Genomic DNA, 12754 nt, shown 5'->3' on the forward strand with positions numbered 1-12754 from the left:
AGTGTATGCATGAGTCCCACTGACAGTATCTAAGTGTATTTCTTTTCCTGCTGGAGCTCAGCTATTGTTCATGCCGTTTCTTCAAGATAATTATTTATACAGGAGATATCCATTAGAGGAATAATTACTTTCTTCATTTTGACACTGGTATCCAGCTCTTAAGCTCTTATGTCTCAAATCTCAGAAATGAAGTTTCAGAGAAAAAGGGTTTTCAGTATGAACATTTGGCACTTTCAAACCAATTTTCTACTGCTCTTTCCTGTCTTTTTTCATCTAAATTCTAAGTTTGGGTTATTTCTAGTTGTATAACACACGTGTAATATAGTCTCATAAAGCCATTACAATATATCCAGTATCCACCGACACAGAGCTACAGCAAGTATGTGTGGTTCCACCTTTCCTGACTGACTGAGGAGGGCTACTTACATCTTATGGGCTTGAAAAAAAAAAATAAAAATATGAGCATTAGCAAAAGTTTGTCAAAGTCATCCATAGACTTATCAGAGCATCTATGAGCTAATTGTCAAATGACTCAGTGGTCTATTAAGCCTTCTCTCTGCACCCCTTGATGCAAAGTGGCCAGTTATCTTTCAAACACTCAGCTAGCAATATCTCAGACTATGACCTGGCAGAGTGGATTAGTGAGTACAGTTGTTTAAAGTCACCAGCAGTTTGAGACTGCTGGCAAGTGAGTGTTACAAACCACAGCCTGTGCTTTCTTGAATGCAGTGTAATCAAACTACAAAGCTCTGGAGTGACTATTTTTCAGTGTTCTTGCAACCTTGCAAATAGTTTGTTTTGGGATTTGATTTGTTTATCTAAGGGACCCTTAACTTTGAGAAATTACATTGTTTTGTTGTTTTCATACAATGACTACTGGCTTGTCTCATTGTATTACATATGGCCCAATGTGGACACCAGAGGGACCAACAATACAAGCAGTGAAACACTCTTTTTCTTTACTTAAGTGTTACTTTTGTGTCTTGCAACACGTGTGACACAGTGAGTATGAATGTTTCTGGCAGAAAAGATCCAAAAAATCAATGCACACTCTTGAAAAACTTGACTGCAGGCCGGCCTTTTCCTTCTACAATCTGCAACTAGGGCTATAGTTGCTACCTGGCGTTGGTCCCAGAGCAGTCTGGTTGGAAGAAAAAATCAACACGGCACACATATTGTAAATCCACCTGCACATACATGCACTGTTTGAGTTCCTTCCTGCCACTTGGCTCCTATGAGCCCACATCTGACTCACAGGGACAGTTGTCATGCCAACACAGTGTTGGCAAGCGCCAAAACTGAGTGGCAGTGTAAGGTAGAGGTTAGTCACACAGCAGGGAACTCTCTAAGTGCATGTTAGGGCATGTATGTACTGTATAAGCATGCCTATTTGCTATGTAGACATTTTGCTTACATGCGTGTAGTGTGTGCCTTTGTGTGAGATGTAAAGTGCTGTATAGCAAATTAACATAGATCTAGCTACACTGTATGTATCAACCACTGTAATTTAGCCAAAATAATTATCATGTCTATTTTGAGAAAGACTTGTTAAGAGTGTAAGAGGGGCAGTGAGATTTTGTCCACTGTGTTTATCCTCTCTCTGTGTGTTTATGTTGTGTCTGTGCTCTCACACGCTGAGGGCATTGTGAGGATTATTATATGTTATGTACTAATATGCCTCTGTGGGAGTTTGTGTGTGTGCTGTATGTGTACATATTTCACAGACCTTTTCTTGACTTCACAGGCATTGGGTGTGTTTAAAGTTGAAGTGAAGGGGGTGTTTGTATGTACATATATATGTTTGTGCGTGATTGCAATTGCCTACAGTGTGACTGGGTGAATGTAGATATTTCAAATTTATAAAATAGTTTTTGGACATGCATTTCCTGTGTGAATTTTGCTTGCATTCTTACATACTCAGTGGTCGATTCTGTCCAAATTGTCAAGCATTGGTGTCAAGGACCAGAAATGGATTAGTAGTGTGGGGGAGAAGGGAGTGAGGGAAGTGTGCGAGGGCGGCCTAGAAGATCAATCAGAGGTCTCACCTTTTCTTTCATTTCTGTCAATGGGGAACAGAGAGCACAGCCAGCACCTGTCTACTGCAGGGACACCATTACAGTATAGACGGGCACACTGACAGAGACAAAGAGAGGGATGGAGAAGGTCCTTCAGAAACACAGAGAGGTGGGGAGAGAGAGATAATAAAGGGTTTAAAAGAGGGAAAAAGAGACAGAGAGGGAGTTTGTTCTCAGGAGACAGGCAGGGTAAAGTTGTGTTAAGCTGAGATCAGAGAGGGGGATCAGTCCATGCATCCTCCGTGTGCTGAGTGTCATGGGTTTTTTTTTTTTTTTTTACTGCCGGGAGTCGATAAACAGCTATTCTCCCCTTTCACCTGCCGCTTCTCGCTAATCTAGTGTACGTTGAGCCTAGCAGAGACTAAACATGTTGTGGTTTTCTGGATTTGCATTTCAAGTTCATGAATTAATTTTCCTTCTTTCTTTCTTTCTTTTTTTTAAAGAGCATGTAAGTAGACTAACTTATGGTAAATTGCTCTGTTTCAATGTACAGGATGACAGCTTGATCAGCTTACTTGAAACAGCCACTGAGAAACAATTCTGTTGCTCTATGAAGACCATTAAAAGTTCTATTGGTATGATCTGCCTGGATAAAAGACAACACACAGCCAGGAAAAAACCTGGAGAGAGCGTGCTTTGAGATTTATAAACTTATTGTTTCCAACCAGGCTGATTTAAACATGACAGATGACTCACCGGGTCTCTGAACAGGAATCAGATGAACTTGCATTTTGGGGGAAGTAAGATGTGGGCATAGTGCAGCAGTAGGTTCTGGAGAAAATTATCTGTGTCATTTACATGATATAGGAAAGAATCATATGAATGGCTGATGGTTAGTTGAACTTTTACTATCATGTCACTTATGATGAAGTCCGGTTGGCTGCTTCTCATAGTGCCCTCAGGTTACATCATCGTGACATGTCCCCACATGCCGGAGTAGAATATAGTTTGGAGGAAGTAGACTACATCATTTAGCAGGCTGTCTGCTGGCTGCAACATCACACTGCCGTATCCTAGCAACCAGTTTAGAAGAAGGGCTCACTCAGGCAAAGCTTCAGTTCCAGCTGGTGATCTCTGAGGAGTCTTAGTGTGTGTGGATGTGTACGTATGTGTGTGTGTGTGTGTGTTAGCTTGCTGGGATAATGGATGAGTGTTGTAGAAATGAGCGTGCTGGCTCAGTCCAGCAGGGAAGATCAATATCAACTATACATTCATCTCTAATTACCACAGCGGAACTTAGAAGGAATCTCTCTCTTTTTCCTTCCCGCCCTCTTGCTCTCTTTCACCATCTCTCCTTCCTTTTTTTCCCCCCTTTCTCTCCTGATCTCCTCCAACTTCTTCTCTCTACTTTTGTAGTCGTTCACTACTCTCATTTTAAATCGTTTATTGATATGAAAAAGAATTAAACCTGTATGTTGTCCAAGCAGCTCAGTACGGTAGTTAGTTACAGACCAATATTTTCACATAGCTTCTCCCACCTTATATCAGTGTACTGTAAGAGTTAATAATGTTTGTGTATTTGTAAAACTAAAATCTTTCTCTCCTCCTCTCTCTTGTCTCTCCTTCCCTCCTCCTCTATGCACACCTCATTATAATTTATGAACCCAGAACATAAAAAGCTAAATACCTCACTCTGCTATAGGGGTCTTTGTGCTTTATTGTCTCTTTTCCAAGGCTTTCTAAAGGCTCCACAACCTCACAATGATGACAGCTGGGTTTGTTTTATGACAATATCTGACTAATTTAGATCTCCCCTGTTCTCTCTCTATCAGTGCTGAGTATAGGGGAAGGAGGTTTCTGGGAAGGCACGGTCAAAGGGAGGACTGGCTGGTTTCCAGCAGACTGTGTGGAAGAAGTTCAGATGAGGCAGTATGACCCACGATTAGGTAAGATGCCTGCATGCACACAAACAAACACACACGCACTGTACTGTCACACTCCAACAATTTTGTGTCTTGCTGTAGTGTGTTGCACTGGTGGCTGGTTGTAGCTCTGTCCATGGTGCTGAAAAGCAAGTAAGTCTGTTCATGGTTTCAGGGAGCTGCATTTGTTATCTACAGGGGTAAACAAATAATCTGGTAGTCAAAATACTTTAACTTTTAATTACACTGTGAATTCATTTAGAAATGTTTGAAACTTTTTATATGATTACAAATTGTCTAGTTCCAGATCACATTCTTGATTTTCCCACTCAGTGCGTGTCTATTCATTTTAATAAACCACTTATGTGACTACAGAAATTCTCTCCGTAAAATACCTTTCCTGCAACCGCCCCGTGCTATCTACAATATCAGATATAGATTCTAATGAAAAATTCTTAGTAGTCATTTTTATGATTTGATTGATCAACAATATAAAAAAAACAATGTTCAAAGCAGCAATGACATTACTTGTGCATCACAGCACATTGCAGTATTATCTAACTACTCACTTCTGACCAGGCAGATAAATAAATACTAGCAAGGCCAGTAGGACACCAAGTGAACCAAATGTATTTTTCCTCTTGACACAGGGATTTGTGGGCTACAACCCTTTTTGTTGAGGCAATAGTAAATTTTAACATAGTTTAAGTGCATTCTCACCAAATGTACAATACTCCAGAAAAGTTTGGAAGTTGTACAGAATTATTATGTTTAATGCTTTGAACTTTGGCCAGGCAACGCAGGAGTAGCAATTTTGTTTTAAGTTACAATTCAAATCATTTACTTATTCTAATACCTAATTTCCTTGGGTTAACTGTCAAAGCATTGGAAAAATAGGCATTTTGTATTTAAATGTGAAATTGATGACAACTGATTAAATTTAAAATTTGAATCCCTTATTCTTAATGGTGGGGAGTCCTGTATATCCACCTGTTTTGACAACATAAGCATCTGCTTATGTTGCATCTGCACTTGAATAACATTCTGTATGTGTTCCCATCATAACATTGGGCTACCAAAGTACATTGTCAAATGGCTCATTTTAAAAATGAATTTGAAGATGTCTGGAAAAACAAAAACATTCGAACTATACACATGTAAGAAACAATATACTTGTCCATACTTAAAACTTCATACAATAGAAGCTACATATAGTAGATCTGCAAGGCCTTTTTTATCACAGTATTTCTCTGTTTCAAGATCTCTTTTAATAATGTAAGCTAAGGTGCTGAACAACTGTGGGTGTTTGATAATTTCTCTTTTAAAACAACTTGTTGCCTATTAAAAGTATTCAAAGCTTGCTTTTTCTCTTTCATTAGTTGACATTTGCCTCCCATGTTAAGTGCTGACTGTCTTTAGTTTTCCACTGAGGACTGTCAAGCTTTCAGTGACACTTAATTAGTGCCTAATTAAACGCAGGTGCACTGGAAAGGTCGACCAGTTTAGATTGTGTTAAAGACATGTAGACAGTGAAAGCATCAATTACAAGGTAAAAGGATATTTCCTAGCAATACATCAGCAAAATAACAATAAAATGACATAAACATTTTATAATTCACATATTCTTTGCGTACGTTTTCTCAGTTTCAAAATGTCTCACTTTTAATTTGTTGTGTTTTTAAAGTTAATCTGTGATTATTATTAAGGTGTTTCAAAATTGATAAAAATACTAAAGTTCGGGGTTATTAAAAACACTGCAGTGGCAGAAAACAGCATTGACTTTGGAAAGCTCACTCACACACACATACATTACAAATAAATTAAGATGCTCAGTTCAGTAATTTGCACTGTAAAAAAATTATTGTGTTCAGACATTTAAACAAATTAACCCACAGTTTGAAAAACTCCATCCTCAAATCCACCCACTTCATTATATTATACCATCAATCTGTGATGTTCAGTGCATCGCAGGAGTTATTTTGTGATATGTTGTAATTTATTTTTTGGTGTACTTGCTTGACCAGAGCCCACCTCATCAACCTCTACATCAGTGTGTTATTTCTCACAATGTCTTTCAACGGCCATCTGAGAATGTGCCTGAACTTGAGCATTGCATGTTTCATATTGGTAGACAGAAAGCAGTCGTGTTTGAGATTATATGTCAAGGGACCAATTTTATTTTCTTTGCCAGAGAATAAACAGAAAGTAATGTCCCTTACTCAAAATTACTCGAAATTCAACTTACCTCGCTAGTTGCTTTGCATTACACTTTATTTTTACTTTTTTCAGAAATCAGCCTGTCTCTTCAGCAAAGGATTTCTTGCTCTTTTCTGATTTTTTTTAATCATGAGAAAAATCACCAAAATATGACATTAATCGCTGATGTTTTAGAGAACTAAAAATTACTATTTTGTGTGGATTATCATCCTTACTACACACTGTAAATATGTGCTGACCATGATGAATCTGCTATTCATGCTACTGTGACAGATTTGAAATGAACCCGTTGTAAACAACTGGGAGTACATCAGATTAATGTGACCACATCCCTATTTAGACTGTCATTTAATTAGCAGATGGCACATTTTGTTTGCTGTGGTCTCAGGGGCAGCAACATGTGCAGCACTGACAGTGGATTTGATTTCAATTCTGTGCAGCACCAACAAAAAGACATCATGAGAAACATCTGGTCATTGTGTGAGAAAGTTAAGCGCGATGTATTGTGTGTTTGTGCGTTGCAGAAGGTACATATACTGGGAATGGGACAAGGATAAGTTTGTCATAAATATCTCTCCTTGCATGTTTGCCATGCATCTCCTGGGACCTATTTCTGGAGCAATTGGGGCATTTTCCCTTTTCAAAGGGTTGTTGAGGGATTGAGGTTACCTCAGAGTAGGTGTGAAGAGATGAGAAAGGCCGGAATCTCTAAATACCCCATTTAAATGCATTGTGAGAAAAAGATAGGGGAAGGTGGGAAAAGAAAGGGCCAGATAGCGAAGGAGACGGATGGTGGAGCATACTCTAAAGGACAGCAAAGTGGAGATGGCAGAGCGTGTCTTTCAGAGAGGTAGAGAGAAAAAGAGCAAGGAGAGGGAGGGAGAGAGATGGGGCTGATATTGAGCCCCACTCACTCATAAATCCTGAAAAACTCAGAACCTTCAGATACCTATTTCTCAGGGATTAAAAATCTTCTGCCTCCCTTGTCCTTCCTCTCTGACATTGTCTGTCATTGCCTCTGTTTGATATTAAACTGGGATGCTTGGTTTTAGTCTTTAATCATCAGCATAATTATTTTTACTGTTATTATAAAGGCTGAAGTACACCAAGTACTAAGCGACCCAACCAAACCAGAGAGATTTTAGACTTAAAATCTCTAAATAAAATCAGATGGATTTGATTTGAATTTACCCACATATGCTGTTTCACTCTCAGATACATCACATTACAGAAGATAAAGATGCTCCAACCTCCGTTTCACTGTGACTTTAAACCAAGCCCCTTGGAACAGCACTTTTAGTGTAATGGCCCCACTCAGGAGTGCAGTATCACGTGACAAACACCCCGAAAGCATTTTCCCAATACGTAATCATCACAAAAACTGCTGTAAAACATTTAATACATTTTTTGGAGTGTCACAAACACCCAAAATGACTTTTTGTATGATTATTATTTCATCCATTCTGTCCAAAGAAATTTGGAAAGAGAGACATCACTAAATTATTTTCATGCAGCTCATGTGTGCGTTGATACAGCAGGAAGTCAGTCAGTTTAGCCAAAGGACAAGGACAAGGGATGTGCAGAAAGCCTAATATTTGTATTTGTATCTATATTTGTTGAGGCAGCAAAATTATTTATATTTCTATTTGAATTCAAATAAAAGCGGAAATAGGAAAAATCCCGTTTTTGTTTTTATTACGCTTTTCATTTTAGGATATTAAAGTGTTAAAATACGTGTTTATGAATAAACTATCTTACAAAGGAGGTCTCCACATCAGGTCTCAAACTTGAGACCGCACTGGGGACTGCTCTGACTACTGAGGTAAACGGAGAGCATCGCCAACACGCAGACAGACCTCTACTTATTTATACACCCATAACACAGAGACAGCACACCGTGTAACGTGTAGAGAAGAATTTCAAAGGCAATTCTTGCTTTGCACTTTTCATTTATTGCCTATTTTTTACAACCTTACTTTGTGGAAAGGAGAAGTGGAACAACAGGTTATAGAGTGTCGCTTGGGAGCACTTCACTCATGTCAGTAGCTCAGCGTTATCTCTGGGGAACACCCCCAACTCCAGGAGTGATGTACAAATTAGGAAATGTGCATCATTTAGCAGCTGGATGTGACTCCCCTCGTTGAGACCTGCTGATAGACGTAACAGCGGAGCAGAGGAGAGAGACTGAGATAGCGATGTGACCAACCTGAGCGCTGGTATTTGACATGTTTGGTTTTTTTTTCATCCCCCCCCCCAAAAAAATTAAAATATTTGTACGAAATAAATGTTTGTAAAAAACCCACTATACATGCTTTGCCGAATAATGTATTTGTATTCAGGCACAGCCCTACTCTCACCCGTCTCAGCTAAAGAAAAAAAAAAAACTTATGAGCCCAGTGAGCAACTTTCATAGGCATGAATGTCTCAATATATCCATGCTTTATATTCAAATCTCTAAGACTAATTGAGCGCTTCATGCACTACATAAAATGTTGACAAGTCAGATATTTTGGAAACGTTAAATTCTATTCCTTGTAGATGAAGCAGTTTAGATTATGGTTGTGTGTAATAATCAAAATTAGAGTGCCGATTATATTATATTATAATACAGTACAATATAGTCAATATATTACTTAATAACTAATTTCTGAATCTACTGAGGCATTTCAAAGCTAATCTCAACCTCATCCCTAAATTCATCAACAGTGATACAACAGCAGAATAACAAAGGATAACACAGTAATACACACACTGGGATACACTAAAATACACACAGTATTGTTTATCTGAAGGCAACCATTGAGGCGTCACTGACAGTTAGGGCAATATGTCTCAAGCTAGTGAAGCAGGAAAGACGGCCCTGTCTACAATTAAGTAACCCAAATACTACAGCGTGCTCTCTCTCTCTCTCTTTCTCTATCTCTCTCTCTCACTCCCGCTTCTCTCCCTCTCTCTCTCTCTCTCTCTCTCTCTCTCTCTCTCTCTCTCACTCCCGCTTCTCTCCCTCTCTCTCTTTGCCCAGCCACTGTTCATCACCCATATGAGTCATGACTCTGAAAGTGCTATCCCTCTTTATCTATCTCTGCCTCCATCTCTTTTCTCTCCTCTCTGCCAGGTTTGAAAGAGCAATGATGGAGACGGGAAAGCCAAAAAAATGAAACGATGAAAAAAGCAGTTTCAGTTAGGGAGAGCAAAATGGGGATGGCAAAAAGCTAGCTAGCAAGCTATAGAGAGACAGACGGTGAGAGAGAAAGAGAAAGGAAGCAGGTGACTGCTGGAAAGAGCCGCAGTTAAAACCATCACTGACTCTCTTGGCTGTTATCTGTCACCACACTGCTGCTCTCTCTCAGCATGGCCAGGGCTACCTGCGGCCAACAGTTCATCTTCAACCAGCACTCGAGGGGACAGAGAGAGGGAGAAAAGACAAAGGAAAAGTGTAAAAGTCAAAGGGAAAAGAAAGAAAAAAATAGGAAAGAGGAGGGCATGAGCAACTGATGGAGAAATAAGGGTGAAAAGCAAAGACTATTGATTGAACTCATTAAGAGTACAATGAGTGATGCAGCGGTGAAATGCTGCTGGCTGTGGGTAAATGATATGTGTTTGTGAGGTGTGCAGTATGTGTTATTATAAAAAAGCATTACACTGAGAGTCGAGCATAATTTCTAAAATATAAAACAAAAAAAACTGAACAGTTGTTAAATCTGTAGAGTATGCCTGAATATCTTCACCCATCAGCATGCATGCTGCTGGCCTGTATGAGGGGGTTAATAGTAGATGTTTACCCGCGGTAATGGAGGGGATAATGATGTGAGTATGAACCGCTCTTCCCTTTCTAATGACGCTACCAAATTGCCGGGGGCCATTCATTTTCAGCAATAGTACTGTTAATCTTTTGGCTACAATCTTTTGGGATCTTACAGCCCTCAAACCCAAACACCCTTCCCCCCATCCTGCTATCCCCCAATAAGGAATTGGCATGTTACAGACAAACACACAGACAAATTCTGCCAAATGGTAAATGAAGCAGTGATGCATTTTAGTCCTCATTTCCATGATATTAGCCTTAGTTTTACTTAGGGCACCCTGTAGCCTTGGATGTCCTTAAAGACCTCTAAACACACACACACACTCACAGCATAACTATGCACATTTTTCTCTGTGATGGAATAAGTAATGCTTGATTTTCTCAATGGTTTGATATCTTAACAAGCATGCAAACTTTTATTTCTCCTCTCTTTCTCCATCCCTTTGCTCTCTTCACACCGCGGCACAGTTGAATGACTCACAGCCGCATGAATCAGCCCAGTCAGATCCAGCCTGAGCTATTTTTAGCCTGCCCATTAAGAAGTTTTGGAGTGTGTCTGCACTCCCCTAGAATGCTTAAACATCAGCGTTGCTGCGGCAGCTGAGACTGACATGGGCAGAGCAAGTTGGAGGGTAGGGTGGAGGAGAGGGGTAAGGAGGGATAGAGAGATGGTGCAATGGACTGGTGAGGGATCACACTGGTAATCATCCGGTCAAAACAGTGAACATATTAGCATAGTTTGCCCAACCATGGTGGGTCTGTTTGGGCCTTTTGTAGCTTGGCTCTTCCACACTCATGTCCGAGATGCAAGGTCAATAATTATTGCTGCCACTATGATGGATTTCAGTCATCATCTGAGCCGTTTTAGTGATTTTTATTTCACAATCCCCACTCAGTCAGTGATGAAAATGAATGACTTCCCATGCGATGCATTTAAACATCTAAATTTTAAGAGCCCGATCCCAAAGACGAGCATAAAGCATAAAGTAAATTAATTGTGATGTAATCACTACATTCAGAGCAGCTTCCCTGCACAATTAGAAAGCCATCCTGTTTTGTGCCAGACAAAAGCAAAATCCCATAGAAAGACATGTCAGGTGTTATCTGTACGCATGTGACAACATACTACACGACTGAGACGTAGATACAAAGGCTTGATGAAACAGAGAAATTAACTCAATATTTAATTACGTCAGTTAGGTAGATGAACACTCTTGGAGCATCAGGACAGAGTCCATGGGAAAAAGGAGCCATATGTGGATGCTAGAAAGAGTTATTGTCAAATCTCTTGTATTGCAGTATTTTTTTTTCCTTTGTTTAAATCAGATAGCTTATGGATACATGCTGTAGTGGTGGGTGGTCCATTTTTCATTTGAAAAATCAAAAACCAGCCAGTGAACACCAATTATATGTGTAAAGCCAGCCATTTAAATGCATCACTCAGTTATAAGAGTTGATGATAGATGGAGCTCATGGACATCAGCTGCCGATGTTACTGGTGTTACGCGGTGTGTGGCATATACTGATTACATTACTTGCCCACTGCCCATATTGTCATTTTGCTTTTTTTTGGCGAAATAAAACCCATTTAGGTCATTTTTGCGTGTCAGCGTCCCACATTCATCAAATAAAAAAACTCTAATTTGTAAAGTGTTAAGCGTGTTATCAATACTTACTCAGACGACGGACGCTAAAATTATAAACTGAAAGTGTCTGCTCTGTGACCGTCCACAGCAGCAGCAGAGTCGCAGCACAGAGTAGCGCAGTGAGACATCTGTCCTCCCCCCTGCTTTCTGTTGTAAACACACGTAGCTGTTAGCGAGCAGCTGCTCTCACGTCTCCCCAGGTCTCGGTGAAACTTTTCGGCAGAAACTCTCCCGCTCTCTGCCTGCTCAGCCTGCTCTTAGTGTGTCTCTCTCCGGATGGCAGGCAGGTTGCTCCAGTTCTGGTTCTAATCAGCAGTCGTCCTCTGGCTCGTCCATACGTCTGTGTGCGCTGCAGCCTGGCTGCACACGGAGGAGGACCTGCTGGCAGCACCCTGAAGCCCGCCGTCACTAACTCTTAAGTAAGGGGAAGATCTAAACTAAAAATGTAACGTTAAATATCAAAGTAAGCGTTCTAAGGATGAGCGTCATCGAAGTATATCTTATCTCGTAAAATGTCCAGTGTAACCGGTAACACTGGTGTTTTCAGGAGTTTATTCAATGTATTAGAGGTTTAATTATTATTTTCATTATGAAAGGTTTCCTGTTGGTATCAGCTCTATGTCCTTATTTTAGTTTTTAGATTAATTCGGGGTATTCCAGGTAGAATTAAAAAGATGTTAAAATGTTAAATCTGTCTTTCTGGAAAAGCATTATATCACAGGCAGATATCCACAGTATGAGGCAAAATACAGTGCATATATACATAACATACCCTCAACTCAGAGTGATTTGTTTTGATTGTTGGGGGTACATTTAAGTTATGTATTAGTCTGCTAATAAAGCATTTGCCCTCGTTTGACAGGAACCTGGTAAACTACTCTCTCTTCTCTTTTCCATCAGCCTCTTTCTTTCCTTTTTCCTTCCTATCCGTTTACTTTTCGTTCTCTGCTCTCTCATCTTTGTACCTCTACCCTCTGCTTTTTTCCCCCAGTTTGTCACATTATCAGCATTCTAAGGACGGGACCAGTCCTCACCTTTCACATCTAGCATGTCACGCTAACACAATGAATATGAATGTTTTTTGCATGTGAACAAGGCCAGTCACACAAAAGACATGTCAGCTTCTTTCTTATCACACCTTTTCCCTCT

At 39.9% G+C, this 12754-nt stretch overlaps 1 protein-coding gene across 4 annotated transcripts in view; it reads left to right on the forward strand.

Annotated features, from left to right (window-relative positions):
- The window catches only part of shank3a (SH3 and multiple ankyrin repeat domains 3a), a 174092-nt gene that overhangs the window by 126474 nt on the left and 34864 nt on the right, over positions 1-12754 (forward strand). For all 4 annotated transcript variants that reach the window (XR_006404143.1, XM_044356278.1, XM_044356276.1 and 1 more), the window contains exon 14: positions 3848-3961. Coding sequence is in view for 3 of the 4 variants with exons in the window: in XM_044356278.1 (XP_044212213.1) it covers positions 3848-3961 (114 nt within the window). In the remaining variant the exon portion in view is untranslated. The remainder of the gene's footprint in view (positions 1-3847; positions 3962-12754) is intronic.

Source organism: Thunnus albacares, chromosome 7 (genome assembly GCF_914725855.1).
Source record: "Thunnus albacares chromosome 7, fThuAlb1.1, whole genome shotgun sequence".
Classification (NCBI taxonomy): domain Eukaryota; kingdom Metazoa; phylum Chordata; class Actinopteri; order Scombriformes; family Scombridae; genus Thunnus; species Thunnus albacares.